The sequence below is a fragment of the Anopheles darlingi genome, chromosome X, assembly GCF_943734745.1.
Source record: "Anopheles darlingi chromosome X, idAnoDarlMG_H_01, whole genome shotgun sequence".
In the NCBI taxonomy this organism is placed as follows: domain Eukaryota; kingdom Metazoa; phylum Arthropoda; class Insecta; order Diptera; family Culicidae; genus Anopheles; species Anopheles darlingi.
In genome coordinates this window covers 137285-157575 of record NC_064873.1, presented here as the reverse complement: position 1 = coordinate 157575, position 20291 = coordinate 137285, and the positions used below count along the sequence as shown (strand labels likewise).

The 20291-nt window shown below is 53.0% G+C and overlaps 2 protein-coding genes across 8 annotated transcripts; both read left to right on the top strand.

Annotated features, from left to right (window-relative positions):
- The first annotated feature begins 3194 nt into the window (after nt 1-3194).
- LOC125959814 (CKLF-like MARVEL transmembrane domain-containing protein 4) lies at nt 3195-11304 on the top strand. Of its 2 annotated transcripts, none has more exons than XM_049692769.1 (5): nt 3195-3235; nt 3745-4327; nt 8894-9061; nt 9218-9331; nt 9418-11304. In XM_049692769.1, exons 2-5 carry the CDS (start codon nt 4130-4132, stop codon nt 9496-9498), a joined length of 561 nt encoding a protein of 186 aa, XP_049548726.1. In that variant the 5' UTR covers nt 3195-3235; nt 3745-4129; the 3' UTR covers nt 9499-11304. The 2 variants fall into 2 exon arrangements, with proteins under 2 accessions (XP_049548726.1, XP_049548734.1); XM_049692777.1 differs by having other exon boundaries at nt 3220-3262.
- A 535-nt stretch (nt 11305-11839) lies between these two features.
- Nucleotides 11840-20230, top strand: LOC125959791 (uncharacterized). 6 transcript variants are annotated; one of them, XR_007469770.1, is made up of 4 exons: nt 13005-13801; nt 14668-14834; nt 14940-16629; nt 17995-18139. XR_007469770.1 is itself a non-coding variant. In XM_049692744.1 (4 exons), the coding sequence occupies exons 2-4, from the start codon at nt 18139-18141 to the stop codon at nt 18831-18833; spliced, it is 501 nt and encodes a 166-aa protein (XP_049548701.1). In that variant the 5' UTR covers nt 16107-16629; nt 17995-18138; the 3' UTR covers nt 18834-20230. The 6 variants fall into 6 exon arrangements, 2 of the variants coding, with proteins under 2 accessions (XP_049548701.1, XP_049548710.1); XR_007469766.1 differs by having other exon boundaries at nt 13010-13801; nt 14476-14834; XM_049692744.1 differs by lacking the exons at nt 13005-13801; nt 14668-14834 and adding exons at nt 18336-18644; nt 18759-20230 and having other exon boundaries at nt 16107-16629; nt 17995-18255.
- The last annotated feature ends 61 nt before the right edge of the window (nt 20231-20291 follow it).

Sequence of the window (20291 nt, the reverse complement as noted above, 5' to 3'; positions counted from 1 at the left end):
AGGACCTCGTGGAGGGGCGCTCGTGGAGTTTTGCAAACTTGCCTTTCTAGATTGGATGCCATGAGCGTAGTTTTGAACAAATCTTTCCCAAAATAGAACCAAATATTATTGAAAAGTTGTGATAATATGAGATTATTTTGAAAAATTAAAGATGACTGGTTTCTTCACTAAAAATCGTCAAAAATAAGCCTTTTTTTGACCCGAAATAATCAAAGCGATTAGGAAGCAAAATAAGCGAAATAACCAAAGCGAAAGGAGATTATGTAGATGAATACTAACGAATTTTGCAAAAAAAGGTTATCTTCATAGTTAGTTCCGGGAGGACTTATTGAACCATGTGATAATGATAATGTTGCACTTAATAATGATCCGAATGGTTTTGACAACATTTGACAGCGAAGAGCGCCACGAACTGCTCCTTTTTATATGGCAAATCGGATGCTTAGATTGCCGCGTGATGTGTTCAGAAGGTCCCAGGGCCCGCTGCGTCAGGAGTGTCAGCCACCCCGCGGCAGTGCCAAAAAGGATGGGAGTTACGCGTTAATCCCTACCCCCCCCCCTCCCCCCTTCTTTGTCGCTCGCTAGCACCTCCCGTCCAATGACGAGTGATTTATCATCTCGCCAACTCGAAATGCACGTGGTCCGCGGTTCGCGTTTCCGCTCCTGCCGCGTCCGTTGGCGCGTGGATAAGTCCCTCTTTCGGGTGACAGGATGTTGTTGGCCAAACTTTCGGCCCCTAACGGGACGGGGATGGCGGAGAGGCGTAAGAGAACCGCGCTCTTCCTCTCCCTGCTTCTGCCAACCGCCGCGAGCAGCAGGCAGCTCGTCATTTGTCGTTTTCAGACTCTGAACGACATTTCGACAAGTAGTGTGTGTGTGTGTGTGTGTTTGTGTGTGTGTGTGTGTGTGTGTGTGTGTGTGTGTGTGTGTGTGTGTGTGTGTGTGTGTGTGTGTGTGTGTGTGTGTGTGTGTGTGTGTGTGTGTGTGTGTGTGTGTGCGAGCCGAGTGGATAGAAAGGAAAGCAGAAAAATTCGCGTCAAAAGTTTAACTAATCTGGAATTGAATGGAGCGAGAAACGAACCGAACACGAGGTGGAAGCAGGCAGGGAGAGCAGGAAGTGCTCGCTTCGGTGATTAGATGATTGGCGAGACACCAGCAGGTTGGCGCAGCGCCCGTAGCAGCGAAGGACAAGCAGGCAGAAGCAGGCAATGCAAACATCCGAGTCTTCCGTGCCATCCGAGATCCGCGACATGAGCTGTTTGCTGGTTGCTTCCTTGTGGTGGCTCGCCTCCCAGGATATGTTCACTGGGGCTTTGATTTGAATCGAGAACCCACGAGGCATTCAATTAAAAGTTCGCTAGCTCCAAGGCACCTTCTAGAATGCCGGAGCAGCAGCAGAGTTCTGGTTCCATTTCCTTTTTAGCGCTTTCGTTCCACTTTAGCGTGGCACCCCCAGGGGGCACCTCCTTGAGCGAGCGGAAGTACCAGGAACCAGCAGCCTGACCGGTTGCTGGCTCCTATGGTCTAGTAGTCACTAACAAAATCCAAAAGCCAGCCAGCCAGTGTCCCGGTGTCCGGTAATTGGGTTGCTAAAATATTTACCACCGGACCGCAGCCGCTGTCTGCCTTTTACCACCTGAGGATAGCGACGAAAACCTCCGGGCCGGTCTGGTCGTCATGAATAAGCGATAAGTAGAGCCGATACTCGTTTACATGTCGCAGACTCCCTCTCTCTCTCTCTCTTATCTCTCTCTCTCTCTCTCTCTCTCTCTATTTCCCTTTCTCTCTCTCTCTCTCTCTCTCTCTCTCTCTCTCTCTCTCTCTCTCTCTCTCTCTCTCTCTCTCTCTCTCTCTCTCTCTCTCTCTCTCTCTCTCTCTCTCTCTCTCTAGAACGAAATTTTAGTGAAACTGCTTCGTACCGGCACACGCAACTTCTTTCGACTCCTGGCCGGGCTCCTTCTACTACTCCTTCTCATTTCGCTTGTATTGCACTGCACTGCTGACAGGCAGCTGGCAGCAGACATCATCAACGCAGACGCGGGGCTCCCAGTGGCACGTGGGCGGGCAATCCGGAATTTTATGGTTCGCTAATTATTTTATGATCGCGTTTATGCTATTTGCCACAACAACCACTCACAAGGCGGCCCCGAAAGATAAATATTTGCGAATGATCATCATCAGAGCTGCAGCCCTTGTTTACAAACAAGGTGGTTAACGCACGCGTGCATGTGTGCAATATATTCTGCGTCCTCTGCGAGGGTGTAGTAATGAGCGTGACCTATTATGACCAATGTGGTCGGTATCCTCTGGTTCGAGGCAGGGCTTCCCAATCGATCGAACGAATCGATCTTTTGTCTCCCTGTCCAATGCACACCCACTAGAAGTCCAACGAATCTGCGGTAGGATTTTGGACCTGGCGTGGAACTCTTTCCATCGCCTACAATAATCTTCGAAATTGTAGGAAAGCGCGTTCCCGAGAAAAGCTTCACGCGGCGCGAAGTGACGCAAAGTCTACCGCCAGAGGGCACCACTCCACTAGCTGTTGCATAAAAAAGCGAAAAGTGGGCGGAAGCATAAACATTACCCACGAAAAATGCACCACAATAGATGCAAAAGAGACTCAAAGTGCTCCAAAATGTATATTGTTAATGAACCACAATCACCACAAAAATATCACGAATAGTGTATAAGAGCGAGGAAATGAGATAGAGAGAGAGAGAGAGAGAAAGATAGAGAGAGAGAGAGAGAGAGAGATAGATAGAGAGAGAGAGAGAGAGAGAGAGAGAGAGAGAGAGAGAGAGAGAGAAAGAGTATAGCTGGAATGGTTTGTTCCAAAATTGTCATCTATCCGTCGAGTAGGAATGCTGGTGCGCCCTGGCACAGGCCAATAAGCACAAGCCGCGTGCGAGGCCCCTGAGAGTGAGAATGTGTATGCGCGCGCGCTCGCAACTCCCGTTCCGAGCCGTAAGAGTATCCAACCGTTTGACCGACGATCAGCGCGAGAGACGAGCGCGGCCTCACAACCAACGAGAGAGCGAAAGAGAGAGAGAGAGAGAGAGAGAGAGAGAGAGAGAGAGAGAGAGAGCGAAAAAGAGAGAGAGAGAGAGAGAGAAATAGAGAAAGAAAGAGAAGATGAGAGGAAGGGTTGAACCTTGCGCCGCGGTGACCAAGGGGTTTGTGGTCTCCAACGGTGACGACGACGACGCACTCGCCCAACAGCTTAGATCCGGACCAGGTGTGTGGTGTGTTGATAGCGACAAGTGTGCGTAGCTGTGTGTAGCTCTGTAGCGAGCCTGCCTTGTGTAGCGTGTTTGTTTGTTTCGAAGCACGATCAGGACCAACCAAAGCTTCCTTCGTGCACTCTCGTGATCCTCGTCCACCGAGCTATCAGCAATCAGCGCCGTGCCCCTACAATCAAGTCGATCAAGCAACAGATTCGATCCGGACCTACCCCGGCGAGTGTACCGAGGAGAGATCGTGTGTGAATGTGCGTGTGTGTGTGTGCGTGTCAGGAACCTTTAGCGCGTGAAAGTTCCGGCGTCACCGGCACCGTCACCGTCACCGTCAGTCGTCGTTTGTCGTGAACGCTGCGCTTAGGGTATAGAGGCCGCAGATCTCCTCCTGCTCCTCCTCCTCAGCAGCAGCAACGACAGGCCCTAGGCACTACTTTCACCAAGCCGCCATTTACAGCGAGCGTTAATATATTTATCCACATCATCTCACCAACCCTCTTCATCTCTTCAGTCCTGTGCGTCTCCGCCAGTGCTTGTTTCGGGAGTGAACGTGCGTGCGTGCGTGCGTGTGCGTAAGAAAACGAAAGAGACAGAGAGCGACGTGGGGACAGGGGGTCCTTCTGCAATCAGCGACAGCAACAGCAGCAGCAGCTTGCGTGATCCCAAGGGGCTTCGGTTGCGCCAGTGCGTACAGAAGAAGCAACAGTTGGTCTAGACCAAGTGGCCGACGCACCAGAACAGGGTCAAATCAAACAAATTGTTTGGCTCAAAAATAGACCACAGCACAGACAGCAGCAGCAGCAGCAACAGCAGCAGCAAAGAAGCAACAGGCGGTACAGAAGGTGGTATAACAGAGGTTAGGCTTTGGTGGTGAGGGCTAGGCAGTTATCGACACAATGATGGCCGAAACGGTAGTGACGGTGGATCCGCCAAACCGTGCTGGGGGCAGCCCAGCGGGAGCGGGTGGAGCAGCGGCAGCAGCCACCGCCGGCGGCGGAGGCGGTCAGACCAAACCAGAATCTAATCTCAACTGGCTGAAGTTCAACACGCAGTACTTTATCACCATACCGGGCATACTGAAGATCGTACAAGTGGTAAGTTGCTAGTAGGTAAGGGAAATGTACGAAGGATACGACGAAGGCGGCGTGTAAGGCGGTACCTCAGACGGGCTGAGGCTAAGGTGAGCTCAGGTCGGAGCGGACGCGGACCGAGGCAAGATAAGATTAGATAAGACACGGGACGCGACGCGACGCGACCATTTGCGAATGTTCGGGAGTGTCAGAGTGGGTAGGCAGGATGGTTTTTTTTTTTTTTTGGGAAGGGAAACTTAAAATCATCCTCCACGCAACCAAGGGGTGCGCCTAGCGGCCACCTAGCGGTCATTCTGGCCTGTTTCTGGCCGGAGGGAGAAATCCACAAATCCACTCGAGAACTATCTCTAGGAAAGGCTGGAACTATATGCGGCTATATGTGCTCCTCTGTCAAAAAAAAAAAACACGATACCACCTGCTTTTTTCGTGCTTCCGATAAGAGACGATTCTCAGGAAGGCTTGTTGGATCTCATATATGCGCGAAAAGACGAACGATTGACATGGAAATTCGGCACAAATTACACCCATTCGAACGACAACGATGACGGCGTCGTCGATCGTCGTTAAATCGTGCAAATTAGCGTAGGATCGGGCTAGCAGGTAACGCTCTAGCCGCAGCAGCCTGCTCAGCTCAGCGGTAGGCAGCTGGTGCAGCAATGCAGGAGCCCGTTCACCTTGGGTACGCTCGCTCGTCGGACAGCTCGTCGGAATAGGTGGGATTGGTACATTAGAAGCCCGCCATTCTCGCGCCCTGGAATTCTAACACGCCCATACCCCTTTTGGTACCTTGGAGCCTACACGCATTCCTGCCCTGGATTCTGCAGCCGGTAATATCGGTTCCAGGGCAGAGGATCGCTGTACACAGGCTTGACAGCTTGCTGACCAGCAGCTCCAAGTGCTCCTTTCGATAAGTGTCTCGCAGCCCTTATCGGATTGCGGCACCGTGCCTGTGTCCTTGGGTGCGATGGTCCGAACTGCTGCACTTGGACAGGCTATTGTCTCCCAAAAAAAAAACACAAAAAACAAAAACACCTTCTACACCTATGATCCCTTATCGTCTCCAAATTGGGCACCAGAGCACAGAGTGGCAGGCACTGGTGCTGTGTCATCGCAGCCGCGCGCACATGGGGTGTAGGTAGGTCGATTTAAATTTATTCCAAAAGACTACAATTCCGATTGCGATTGCGTCGTATGTGCCCTGTGCAGGGTGTGTGTTCTCTATTGCACTACTCGGCCGTGCTAATTATAAGAATCACTCCTCAACTACACACATTTGGCCAGGTCCGTCTTGCATGGGGTGCAGTTTCGGCGGTGTTCATGGGACATGGTGTTGTTCTGGTGTTGTTTTCTTTTAAGGGAGGTCCATTGGATGATGATGATGATTATGATGTAGGTGTCATCGAGTTTAGCACTAAAACTGCACTTTTACGATCTGGGGCACGCGCATGTGTGTGTGGTTGGTTGGTTCCTACTGTTCCGCAAGCCGCGAAAGGGAGAAGGAGACAGAAATTTAGGAAGCAACCAGCCATCCAGCGTTCCGGTTGTGTAGGGTGATGCCTGGGAGCAAAAAATAGAACAACGCAGTAGTCCAAGTCTCAGGTATGGGCGTACCGAACCAGACGGTGCAACCGCCGATCCGAACCACCAGCGAGCGGGTAGTTCAGGGCCCTTGAAAAAAAAAACAACCTCACAACCTAACCGTTCGTTTGGTTCGATACGCGTTCTGGAAACAAAGGGGGGAGGAGGGGGGGTGGGTAATGTAGCTGTACGAGATGTGTACGACGTAGTAGGCAGTACCTATAGGCCTCAAAGTAGGCCTCAATGTGCAGCTCCGGCTCTAGCCACAATCGCTGCTGCTGCTGCTACTACTGCGCCCGACGTCGCAAGTTCTTCGAAAGACCCTGGCAATGCGACGATGGGTTGGCACTGTGATAGGCGCTTGGGAACGTGCGTGCCTGTTGAGTGTCTGTTAAAGCGGAGAAAGCGACAAGAAAGCGAGAATGCGGCGTGGCGCAGCAAAGTCGTCGTCTCCCCTGCCCAAAGTCGTTACCCCAGCGATCAGGTCGACCAGCACCGCCAGCAGCAGCAGCAGCGGCAACACCGAGTCGATGCCACCGCAGAACGGGTTTTGCTGGTTTGCTGCGCTGGGAACCGCTACCTCTCCTCGCTCTTCGCATCTCGCTCCTTTTCCCAACAACCAACCCCGTCCCGTTGTCCATACACCTTACCTTTCTAATATGCCTCTACACCGACGACAATCCTGTGTGTTGTGAGGGAGGAGAGGGAGGGGGAGGGGGCGTAGGAGCTCGTATCACCATTTCTATGGAAATTATGTATGCGCGCGCGTGTGTGTGTGTGTGTGTCAGTACCACGCACTACCGTTCTTCAAGACCCCGTACCACCGAGCCGGATATCGGTTGACACCCTTTTGTGGTTCTGCTGTTTGTCAACGGGTTCCAAAGGCCCGAAACAGTGCGCAGTGATGCAGCGATACCCCCCCCCCCCCCCCCCCCCCCGGTGCGCCCCATATAGTTTCACAGCTCCCTGAGTGGCTGGCTCACGACAAAGGCTCTTGTCAAGCCCTACTAGAAGTGGGCTCTCTTGGAACGGTACAGAAAGCGAGAGAGAGAGAGAGAGAGAGAGCGAGGAAATGATCGAATTGAGGTCAGGTCGCGGCCTGGTGTTGTGCGCCGCCGTCGTCGTCGTCGCGCTGTCCAATGATGGTGCCACGGATGGATGGTAGCCAAATAGGGGGGGGGGGGGGGGGGGGAGGAAGGAAGGAGGAACCAGGGGAGAACCTAGGAGACGTCGATCGCCGTCACTGGAATTTGAATGAAGGAGAAGCAGGAGTGTCCGAAGTGCAGATGTTATGCGCGACTAATATGAGCTAAGCCAGGGAGCCGAAAGCTCCAAAAGAGGGCTGGTACGAGAGGAAAGGGGGGCTGGAGGGGGTGTAATTTTCCCGATAGTTACGCGCCGTAAGTAGTTGTACAGTTGGCGGATAAGTAACGCTCCACACAGTGGAAGTAGCTTGGGAAATAGTCGAGATGTCGTCACTCAGTCACACCTGTCAAGGGCGATGCGTCAGCGTGTGTCGGTCACATAGGGAAGCAGTGAGTAACTGTTCCCAGTGTTGTACTCCCGCTTCCCTCCCCGCTTTTGGTCCTAAAGCAGCTGATACCAAGATGGATGACACATACCGTCAATCCAGGTTCAGGTGGTCCAGGTGTTGTGCTCGTTGTAGTACTCCATTTCGGGAGTTAGCCCTTGTCCCTTGCTATGTGGTGGGAGTTGCGCAACGCAATGCGTGCGCGCGATCGCGCATACACAACAGCATTCCTTGGTGCCGAACGAGGGTTGCGGGGCAAAGGTGCTGCCTGCGGCTGATCGATGGAGTTTTGAAGGCGGGGGATGGGGTGGGGGCGAGTCAGGTGCGGTTATCACTTGACACCTAATTTCCTGCCACTGCTGCCGTTCTTATCGCTTACCTTTAGCCACACACCGTTACGGCGAGCCGCTCGCGCACCGCTACCCCAGACCCCGACTATTGCGAGGCAGATCGCCGTCTTGGGTATTGTATTAGTCACGTCCGTCGTCCGGTGGGGGGAATTGGCGGGGGATGGGGGATGGGGGAGGGGGGTAACGTGGAATACTGGAAGGCAAAAATGATGTGCGTGTGTGTGTGTGTGCGTGCTCGCGGTATTAGATTCTCCCCTATATAAGGGGGTGGCTGCAGCAGGCAGTTCTGCTTTGATGCAATCGCTGACAAGCTGACGTGTGGGAGGACCCAATTGGCATCCGATTGGGTATTTGACTATTTATGTTTCCACGTGTGTGTGTGTGTGTGTGTGTGTGTGTGTGTGTGTGTGTGTGTGTGTGCGTGTAGAAGCTGACGCCATCGCCACCATCGCCGCCGTTGCAATCGGTTTTGTCGCCGGACATTATGGTTCCAACGCTGTTTTTATGGTTCTTGGCGTCCGCCTCGTCCGGCTCGCCCACTTAGTCCGCTATTTCGTCGTCGTTTCGCGTCGACCGAAAGACGAGCTTACAGCTCTGACTTCATCGTCAACCCTCACACCATTTGTATGTGCGCGCGTGTGTGTGTGTGTATGTGCATGGGCACCCAGGTCTTGGAATTCACCCCCCAATTGACTTCTGAGCCGCTTCTGACATCCCCCTTCTGCACTAACGCACTGCACGCCTCTCGCGTCATCGCACTCCAACACTTGCACTAGGGGCTAGGTGTTGCACCCATATGTGTAGACTGAGCGTGGAGACCAAGCGAAGTCAACCGAAGAATCAAATTAAACGCGGAACGCGCACACTGGAGAGTACCGGAGGAGTCGGTGTCTTGTGCGCCGATAGCAGCCTTCAGGGACCGCGCAATTAATTTCCTCCTTCGTAGGTCAAGTATTTCGAATAGAGCCGGGGCTCTAGGGGAGTAATTGAAAGGGAAAGCGGGGTGGAGGGTGGCACGCTGCGCCTACTTGACTTTCGACATCTCGCTTCGACTCTATTCTACTACTTCTTCCTTCTTCCTTCTTCTTCTTCTTCTTCGTAATAACGAAGGTTTTCGGTATCATCTGTATGGCGTGCGCGTCTCCTGCCCTCATAGGCGGCACACATTTCTTTCTGTTCGTCGTCGTCACCTCATTCATCGCTACCCTGCTGTGGACGTTCGTTTATCTACTCGGTATCCGCGAGGTGCTCAACCTGGCCATCAACTGGATTCTCACGGTAAGCTCCTCACGCACGCCCCCAACAAGTGGACCACCTCAAGCTAACCCCACACACACTTTCTCTCTCTCTCTCTCTCTCTCTCTCTCTCTCTCTCTCTCTCTCTCTCTCTCTCTCTCTTCTGTTCTCTCTCTCTTCCGTTCTCTCCCCTCACAGGAGCTTATCAATACCGGTATAGCGACGCTGCTCTACTTTATCGCTTTTATCGTGCAGCTCGCCTCCTGGTCCAACCTATACGGTCACGGCCGTGGTTCCAACATAGCCGCTGGTGTAAGTATGCACTGCAGCCAGCCACCATAGACTCCTTGATACTGATACGCTACCCTATCTATCCGCCTCTCTCTCTCGCCCTGCAGGTGTTTGGTTTGTTCAACTTTCTCGCTTACACGGCCGGCACCTACTTCCTGTATGTGGAGCATCGATCGGCCGCTGTCTAAAACCGCTCTGTGGGGTTCGTCCCTGTCCCAAAACCACTCCCTTTCTTTCTCCTTCACTCTCTCTCTCTCTCTCTCTCTCTCTCTCTTATTTCCACCTACACACACATACACACACATAAACGATCGGCCCGTTGCGCCCAAACTTCACATCATCCTCGAAGCCGGCCGTCAAGGTGGCCGGCAAGAGCGCTTCTCCAAAAAAAACCCTCTCAAGGGCCCAAGATGTGGTTGGCGCCATGATGCGCTGACGTAACCACCAAAGTGAAAGCGCCGTCTCGAAGCCCGGCATCGGCAGGCCAGCGGCGGTGTCCAGACCAAACACTGGTCACTCGGTGGACACACACCCACACACACACATGCTGGAACACCCAGGGCGCATCGCAGCAGCAGCACCGTTCAAAGATTAGGAAGATGTGAGAGAAATGAAAGCGAAGTAAAAAAAGGGTAAAGGGGAGTAAGGGGTGGTAAAAGTGACGTAGCAGTAGTAGTAGTAGTAGTAGCCGGAACGAAAGAAGGAGAAGCAGGTGACAGAAACAGAGCGGAACAGAGAAGAGAAGAGAAGAGAAGGAAACTCAAAGCCGAAAGCCGCCGTCCGTCGAGCAGTAGTAGAAGGGGTTTCGTAGGTCGAGGGTCCGTCCGAATCCAGATCCCAGGCTAATCCAAATTCAGTTCATTTTAGGTATTAGGTCGCTCCTAGTAGAGAGAAAGAGAGAAAAAATAGAGGGAAAAGAGAAAGAAAGAGAGAGATACAGTGTTTTGTGTGTATTTATGTATGTATGTGCCTGCGCAGACTAACGCCTTAGTGCCCTGGAGTGCTAAGATGCTCTCGAAAGCTCCCCCGTCAACTCCCCCTTCCCCCCTCCCCTTCTAGGCAATAGACAACTACAATCCAGTGCCGGCCTAGGCTAACCGCTAGATGCTGAAGTGACATCAGGAGTGTTTAATTTTTCACAAATTTAGCGGATGTAATGCCCCTGCAAAAGTGACCAGTGCCTGAAAACCCAAACCAACCCGCTAGACGGGCTTTAACCCGCGGTATCGCTAGAGCCACTTCCCCGCAAAATGTCTCGCCAATGATGCGCAAAGCTCACAGCGCAGTACGCGCGCGGTTTTTTGGTATTTTCCGCGCTACTAGCTAAGCTAAACACTACTACTACTGCATCGAGCGAGAGCGCGACGAAACGGCATTAAAGTAGACGAAGGGCGCAGGGTGTATGGTAAACGCATTAGCGCATTTCCTCCCCGACTATAGACCCGGCAACTTCAGGGTAAGCATCAAGAAACCCAGAAAAGCAAGGAAGTGAAGCAGAGCAAACGAAAAAGACGAGAGAGAGAGAGAGATAGAGAGAGAGAGAGGGAGAGCCAGATCGAAGCCAAAAACACTCCAATGAACACTCCGCAACAACAACCAGCAGCACCTGGAGCCCTCGTGTTTCTGTTGGTGTTCGTGCTCCGTGATTTCGCTGGTTGGTAGTGCCGGGAGAAGAGCGAAATCCCCCCCCCTCCGGAAATGACGGTTGTGAGATAAAAATTGATCTTACGGTCTCTCCGATGTTTGTTGATGTTGTTGTTAGCGCTTCCATCCTTTGAATCCTACGCGAAACTAGGATTTCCGCATTTCACTACCCCTGCCCACACCCTCACACCACCCCACCCATTGGCAGCAGGCACCGGAAAAATAGTAGTTAGTAGTTAAGGTGGATTTTTTATTAAATTTATTCGAGAACACCCGCAGCCCCCCTTCTTCCTGGGCGAGGAAGGAAGGGGGTGCGGGGGTGCGTGGAAAATTAAGAAAGGGTTAAATTATTACCAATTGATTTTTTGTTTTATTTGTTTTATTTTGCGTTTTCCCCAGTTGCTTCCCCCATTTAGGGTTTTTTGTTTTGTTGTTTTTCGGATAGTTTTCCCCTTTTCCGACAGCCCCAGAGCAAACGCAGAGTAGAGAGTCACGGAAAGCCACGGTTTTTTTGTTTGTTTGTTTGTTTGTTTTGCTTTACGTCAGTCGAGGCTTATCGGGCATAACCCGTACGACGCGAAAGCATACAAGGAGGCCGGTTAAGGTTTAACAGGCCGCTAACGGGATCACTAACCTGACCACCTTCGATGCCTTTCTGTTGTACTGCCAGGGCAAGGCCGCTTGCAGTGCTGCGGTGGTTAGTGCCAGGTGTCTTCTACACCGCGCAATAAAAAATACAAATCTATTATATCTGTATATGTACGTACTATATATATGTTCAATAAACGTGTTTACTAATACAAAGGTCGCCCGAGGGACCCGTGTACCGCCAAAGGGGTGGTGGGGGGAGGGTGGGCACTTGATTCGATTCGAGTTGAGGTACGCAAGATGGCGCAGTTGTTCGATAAACCCCCCTTTTAAGCATGCATTTCGATCCAGGCTAACGCAGATCGATATGTGTGGGCGTGTAAGTATAGTGTACGACACATGCAAGGCGGCGAGGGGGGTTATTGCGATGGGATTTTTGTGATGTGAAAATTTCGCTGCGCTTCGCGCCCGATAAGCACTCCTGCCCCCCGGCCACGTCTGCCCGCGATTTTATCAACCTCTAATCAGCCTCCTGACCCTCCAATCTGTCAGCCGGACGGACTGGTGCGACTGTGCGACTCTGTTTGTCCGACCCATCTGCCCAGTCATCGCCCAACAGCGATTGAGTGCAGAGTCTGCCTCCAGAGTGGCTCTGGAGTGGTTGTGTTTCTGATCAAATGAGTAACGTGTATCGGTATCTGTCCGTCGGTGGTCCGGGCACAATCGGCCATCCGCTACCGGCAGTACCGGGCGAAAAAGTGTTCCAAAAAGATGCGGTCCCCTACACCCCCGCCGCGCTGCCGATGGACGATCAACCGCTGCTGGAACCGGAGCCCATCCCCGGAGTAGCTTGGTTCCAGTTCCGGGGTAACCGCCAAGCATGGCGCAACGGTCTGCGGCTAATGCAGCTGGTACGGTGATGTCACCAATATTACTTACCTACTACTACCACCGCGTCGTTGTTGCTATTAACGGTATGCTCGCTTGGTTTCGTTTTGCTGTTTGCCCTTTTGCAGGTGCACATCGTGGTATCGCTGGCGTTCAGCCGGCCACAGCGCTACGAGGTGGGCCAATGGGTGTCGCTGCTCGTCCTGTGCCATGCGTTCGTTCTGTCCGTCCTGTTGCTGGTCGATCAGCGCACCGGTGGACGCTTCGTGCGCCGGCACCTGCCCCGTCTGGACTGGTCGTCGATCGAACTGCGGTATACGGCCGGCGTGACGGTGCTCCTGTACGCGCTCTCCTACGCGCTCACGTTCGCCGACAAGGGCTATCGTGCCGACGTCTGGTGTAATTGGGTTTCGTTCGTCTTCACACTCAAGACGGCCCTGCTGTACGGTGCCGACACCTGGCTCCAGCTGCTGACCATCTACGGTCCCGAGCACTAACCGCAGCGTAGCGCCACCATCGCCGCGCGCCTATTGCTTTTATGGCTTGCTATAAAATCCAAACCATGAAAAAAGCTCGCACCGTGTGACCTGTGCTGAACGCGCTGGACCCATCGTAGCGTGACCTCGGCTCGGATACTCTGTGACTGCCACACCCCTCGTGCCGGTGTGTGCGTGCTTAAGCACCAGCATCATCGTCACGTCGAGTCATGCCAACTTTCTTCGAAAAACCCAAATGGAAGTCTTTAACTTCTCGATTAAAAATGTCCTCGTGATGTTTTCATGAGCGAATTCGTCATGCCTGGTTGCGGCCGGACCGGCCTGGGAGCAGCAGCAGCAAGTGGCTGGACAACCGATTGCCTACATCATTGCCTGGGCGTTCCACGGCGATGGTGTCATCCGCTGGCTGGCTGGCTACTATACAGACGGCACACTGTTGAGCTCATGTGTTGATAAACACAACCCCAGGCCCGGCAAACGTCCCTTCGCGTCGCGTCGCCTCTTGTGCATCGTGGATCGTCAAACACCCGCATACACACACAAACACACACACACAGGCTAGCACAAGCACCAATGATGCATAGGCGAGTGAGCGAGGCCGAGCGAACGAACGCGCAGGCCTGCGATTCGGCTCTGTGCAGCACGCGGCGCGGGAAGTTCGACACGAGAACAACGCCGACGTCGCTCGGTGGATAGCAGTGCGCGGCGCCATTCAAGTTTGTTCACTCGAGCCGTGCAGAAGTCAGTCGTGCGAGCCGTCGTGCCCTACCCACGTCCCACTTCCGGTGCAGTGTGTGCAGTATCTCTAGTGCGTGCGCGCGTGTGTGTGTCGCAATATACAACCCTCGGCAGGCGCCACGATCAAGATCAACAGGTAGGTGCCGGAGTGCTGATAAGGAACAGCAAAAAATATAGGTGGGTGGCGGGGTTGGGGGAATTGTATAGTGTAGGCGTGTAAGGTGCCTAAAACCACCCGAACAACCGAAGCCTCCTCCTATCAACATGTTGCTGGTGAGATGCTGCTTCTGCTCACTGTCTCGGGACGATGATGTCACGCCAGTCAAGTTAAGCAGCAGCACTACAACTTCTTCATCTTCATCGACGTCGGGAGCGACGCACCTTTTTCTTAGCTGACCCACCGGCCCCACGAGCCGAGGTTTATTTTTAACCCGTGATCGACACACACAGATACGGGCGCAGGGATGATGATCTCATCATGTCGGCTGCTGGCGAGCGTATAGCTGCTGGCGTCGTCGGCGTCGGCTGCTGGCGAGCGTGTATGGCGAGGTACGCAAGATGGCGCAGTTGTCCGATAAACCCCCGTTTTAAGCATGCATTTCGATCCAGGCTAACGCAGATCGATATGTGTGGGCGTGTAAGTATAGTGTACGACACATGCAAGGCGGCGAGGGGGGTTATTGCGATGGGATTTTTGTGATGTGAAAATTTCGCTGCGCTTCGCGCCCGATAAGCACTCCTGCCCCCCGGCCACGTCTGCCCGCGATTTTATCAACCTCTAATCAGCCTCCTGACCCTCCAATCTGTCAGCCGGACGGACTGGTGCGACTGTGCGACTCTGTTTGTCCGACCCATCTGCCCAGTCATCGCCCAACAGCGATTGAGTGCAGAGTCTGCCTCCAGAGTGGCTCTGGAGTGGTTGTGTTTCTGATCAAATGAGTAACGTGTATCGGTATCTGTCCGTCGGTGGTCCGGGCACAATCGGCCATCCGCTACCGGCAGTACCGGGCGAAAAAGTGTTCCAAAAAGATGCGGTCCCCTACACCCCCGCCGCGCTGCCGATGGACGATCAACCGCTGCTGGAACCGGAGCCCATCCCCGGAGTAGCTTGGTTCCAGTTCCGGGGTAACCGCCAAGCATGGCGCAACGGTCTGCGGCTAATGCAGCTGGTACGGTGATGTCACCAATATTACTTACCTACTACTACCACCGCGTCGTTGTTGCTATTAACGGTATGCTCGCTTGGTTTCGTTTTGCTGTTTGCCCTTTTGCAGGTGCACATCGTGGTATCGCTGGCGTTCAGCCGGCCACAGCGCTACGAGGTGGGCCAATGGGTGTCGCTGCTCGTCCTGTGCCATGCGTTCGTCCTGTCCGTCCTGTTGCTGGTCGATCAGCGCACCGGTGGACGCTTCGTGCGCCGGCACCTGCCCCGTCTGGACTGGTCGTCGATCGAACTGCGGTATACGGCCGGCGTGACGGTGCTCCTGTACGCGCTCTCCTACGCGCTCACGTTCGCCGACAAGGGCTATCGTGCCGACGTCTGGTGTAATTGGGTTTCGTTCGTCTTCACACTCAAGACGGCCCTGCTGTACGGTGCCGACACCTGGCTCCAGCTGCTGACCATCTACGGTCCCGAGCACTAACCGCAGCGTAGCGCCACCATCGCCGCGCGCCTATTGCTTTTATGGCTTGCTATAAAATCCAAACCATGAAAAAAGCTCGCACCGGTGCGCACGTGTCCCGGATAAACGGTTGCGCGCTTGTTTTCATTTGATTGGCCCTCTCTCCCCGGTCACCGGTAACGATTGCTCTGTACTGTTTTTTGATTGTGTGACGCAAAATGACGCGGCAACCTGCGCGGAAAAGTTCGTTTCCAGCAAAATAAAGATGGAAGTGGTTATGGCACAAGCAAAACAAAACCAAAAACTAGTCGCCTCAATCTAGTGGAAGGTCGATCCATCTTTGTAACACACAGACACACAGGACGAATGAGTGTTTGCTGTTGTTGTTTCGCTTTCCGATGAGGGCGGGATCTCCGCCAGGTGAGGGCGTAGGAACGAGACGTAGGCGGACGGCCAGACTAGACGGCGCCGCGCGACGCTAAACACGCTCATGCTTGCTTCCCAAAAACAACAAAAAAAACTTCATCATCCATAGTTTCGTTGTTCGTTGTGCTTGTGGCGCTGTGTGTGACCTGTGCTGAACGCGCTGGACCCATCGTAGCGTGACCTCGGCTCGGATACTCTGTGACTGCCACACCCCTCGTGCCGGTGTGTGCGTGCTTAAGCACCAGCATTATCGTCACGTCGAGTCATGCCAACTTTCTTCGAAAAACCCAAATGGAAGTCTTTAACTTCTCGATTAAAAATGTCCTCGTGATGTTTTCATGAGCGAATTCGTCATGCCTGGTTGCGGCCGGAGCAGCAGCAAGTGGCTGGACAACCGATTGCCTACATCATTGCCTGGGCGTTCCACGGCGATGGTGTCATCCGCTGGCTGGCTGGCTACTATACAGACGGCACACTGTTGAGCTCATGTGTTGATAAACACAACCCCAGGCCCGGCAAACGTCCCTTCGCGTCGCGTCGCCTCTTGTGCATCGTCGATCGTCAAACACCCGCATACACACACAAACACACACACACAGGCTAGCACAAGCACCAATGATGCATAGGCGAGTGAGCGAGGCCGAGCGAACGAACGCGCAGGCCTGCGATTCGGCTCTGTGCAGCACGCGGCGCGGGAAGTTCGACACGAGAACAACGCCGACGTCGCTCGGTGGATAGCAGTGCGCGGCGCCATTCAAGTTTGTTCACTCGAGCCGTGCAGAAGTCAGTCGTGCGAGCCGTCGTGCCCTACCCACGTCCCACTTCCGGTGCAGTGTGTGCAGTATCTCTAGTGCGTGCGCGCGTGTGTGTGTCGCAATATACAACCCTCGGCAGGCGCCACGATCAAGATCAACAGGTAGGTGCCGGAGTGCTGATAAGGAACAGCAAAAAATATAGGTGGGTGGCGGGGTTGGGGGAATTGTATAGTGTAGGCGTGTAAGGTGCCTAAAACCACCCGAACAACCGAAGCCTCCTCCTATCAACATGTTGCTGGTGAGATGCTGCTTCTGCTCACTGTCTCGGGACGATGATGTCACGCCAGTCAAGTCAAGCAGCAGCACTACAACTTCTTCATCTTCATCACTCCCTTATTTTTCACGGGGGGGGACGGGGAGCGACGCACCTTTTTCTTAGCTGACCCACCGGCCCCACGAGCCGAGGTTTATTTTTAACCCATTCGGCACACCACCAGCTGCAGCTGGTCCAGCGCGATATGGGTGAGTAATCAAAAACACGACCAATGATGCGATCCAGCTACTAAGTCATCATCGAGCCTGTCGTCGAGCGTTCCAGGTCGAGGTTCTAAAAGACCAACGGGGAACAGGGCCGCCGACTGGAGCGACGCAATAACAATGGCAGCGGCTGGTTGCATCCATTTATGGAGATCCTTTCGGGCACAAGCACGGACGCGGCATCTCAAGGTAGCTCAGATCAGAGAGAGAGAGAGAGAGAGAGAGAGAGAGAGAGAGAGAGAGAGAGAGAGAGAGGGAGAGAGAGAGAGAGAGAGCGAGAGGGAGAGTGGGTGTCCTTGATAGCAGCACGCGATGCGCGATGATCGAGCATGGAAGGGAAACGCGCGCGCGTGACCCACTTTGGTGGTGCACGCGTGCGTGCGTGATCGACACACACAGATACGGGTGCAGGGATGATGATCTCATCATGTCGGCTGCTGGCGAGCGTATAGTCCGGTGCAGGCATGCGTCACTAGTGGACCTTTTTCCGAGTGGAACATGTATGGGGTCACCTCATATGTATCCCGCCCTTTCAACCCAAACACGAGCCGCTTTAGTTTCCAGCTCCCACCCCCCCCCCCCACCCCAAACCGCCGGTATGAATGCGTGAGTGTGGGTGGTCTTGGTGGTAGTTCGATTCCAAAAATAAAAACGGCACGCACCCCCCTGTTGGCCCCCTTTTTGAAGAGCTAGCAAAGAGAAAGAGAGAGAGACCGAGAGAGAGAGAGAGAGGAGGGTGCGGAGAATACACATTGGTGCATGGATTCAGAAATATGAAATGCTGCTGCTGCTGCTTTTGTTGACTGTTTTGCTGCAACGCTGATGACGACACACAGGTTCTTCGGTGTTCTGTAGCGTTGCATAGAGAGGAAGGGGGGGGGGGGGGGTGGCTGTGTGTGTCAGGGGTAAAACTAGGACTCCACTGAAAAACAAGAAGTGGAGCTGCCATGCGTGTAATATTTCCCATCGACAATTTGTTCCTCTTGCAGAAGTGCGTTTGCTGTATACCGTGTTGCCATAAAGTCCTCCGGGTGCCATAAAAAGCTTGTTTACCCCGCTCGCCCGATTCTCACGCGCGCGCTCCCTCTACCGGCCAAAAACAGGGGAAGAAGAAAACAAAAGACGAAACCGAAATGTCGCACTCGGTCGTGATAACGCGAACCACTACCACCACCACCAGCACGTCCCATGTGGTGCTCAACACCGGCTACCTGCGCACGACGCCCGGTCTGCTGAAGCTGGCCCAACTAGTAAGTCTCGCTCTCCCGCGATCTACTTTCCCTACTTCCCGGCCCCTCACTTTTACGTTCGATTTTTGTTGTTATTCCAGATCATCGGTGCGGTCAATGTGGGCCTGGTGGCGTACTACATCCGGCGCTACCCGGTCTCGAGTCTGCCGACGAGCCCCGAGTTCTTCTTTCTGCTGATGGCGGTCGCCTTCCTGATTGGTACGTTCTGTCTGCTCGCCTCCTGCCTCGTCTCGCTCAGCACCGGTGGCATCATCTCGAAGACGATCTACGAGCTGATCTACCACACGATCGCCTTCCTGCTCTACCTCATCGCCTCGATCATCCTGCTGGTGGACGTCACCAACGGGCGGTACTGGACCACGCTCAAGGAAGCCTACATGACCGCCTCGGTACACACACACACACACGCGCACACACACATGTGCCAGCACATTTGCATCGCTTCGCCATCGACACCTCTAATCGTGCGCTATGCTCTCTCTCTGCTCTTTGGTCATATTCAGATTCTCGGTCTCATCGTGTCCTCGCTCTACCTCTTCAGTGCGCTCCTGGCGCAGCGATCCTACCGTGGCATCTAAACACCGATTATCCAGGAGAAACCAGCGACGATGGCCCCTATTGCGGAAAAGTCGATAACGCTATCGATCGACAGGCTGTTGGCTCAGGGATGTATCCAACGGATGATGTGAGGTGTGTTTTGCTGCTAATACCGTCCCCATCCCACACCCGGTGTCTTATCTATTCGATTACCCTACTCGAAGAGAAGCCTTCTGTACGTGTGCTCCTTCGGTGGCGTACGCCTGTATGTGTGCATTCTTTTGACCAACGAGGTCAAAGTTACTTACTTTATATCCATTTACTATACTCAGCGTGTGTGTGTGTGTGTTTGTGTGTGTGTGTTTGTGTGTGTGTGTGTGTGTGTGTGTGTGTAATAGTAGGAACGGTGGTTCCGCGCTAACCCTGACGACCCCCATTTAACGGCACAAACTTACGCAGCAAGTTCTTCCAACCAAACGAATGTCTGTGTCAGAAACAACACAAATCGAAAGCTTGCCTCCCGATAGTGCCCGGTACCCACGGTCTTTACGGATAGGTTTTGCACCAGGTGCCTTCAGAGAAGAGAATCGAACCGAGTCCCATACCACCCGCCCCTTCCTCAAGACAATCTTATCTTCCATCATCGGCATAATCAAATCTCACGCAAAACTAACGATCTGACAAGAGAATCGACCCCACTGTTCAGCTGCTAAAGCGTGCCAAAACTAAAACTAATACATCTGTTACCCTTACGCCCTCAAGCGGCCTATACATGCCCAACATTATTGATGCAATATATGGAAAAACTACATTTCAAACAAAACGCAATTTCGATGGCGTCATTGATTTGTTTTGGTTTCGTTTAGTCTATGTAGGCTTGGGCTTTATCGTCACATCGTCCTTCAATCTGGCTAGAGGACTCTCAAGGGCTACCCTGTTGACAAACTGTATGAAATGTGACCGCTTAATGCGCAGGTGATGAACGCGCACTATAATTCAGTCGAAATAGCTCTGTTTCGGTCCCCCTTCTTTTAACACTTGAACTTGAAATTTCACAAGCAACCAACCCAACGAAAATGAGATGCCATTACAGCCTGGCCATTGAGGCCGAGTAGCTCAATCGTTCCCTACAAACGAAAAGAATAATTCGGCATTCTTCAGTATACTTTTAAGATTTTGAAAATCGTGAATGTTATCACGCACACGCACATAAATAACTTGACGTTAGTCAATGTGCATGCAAGTATTGCAGCATTTGGGCTTCGCAGCTTTTGGGTTTCCATTTCCTTAACGAACACTCGGTTGTCCGGCGGGGTTTGATGCAACTATGCAGCATAGCAGATGGTTAGGAATTAAGTAGTTCTTCTAATTCATTGAACAACTTGCGATTTAATAAAGTGAAGAATTTCGATTCGAGTTTTTTTTCTATATAAACGTCCGCCGGTTTGTTGCATTTCTTTGCTTTTGTTCTTATTTACGGCTCTCCAGAGCATGCAGAT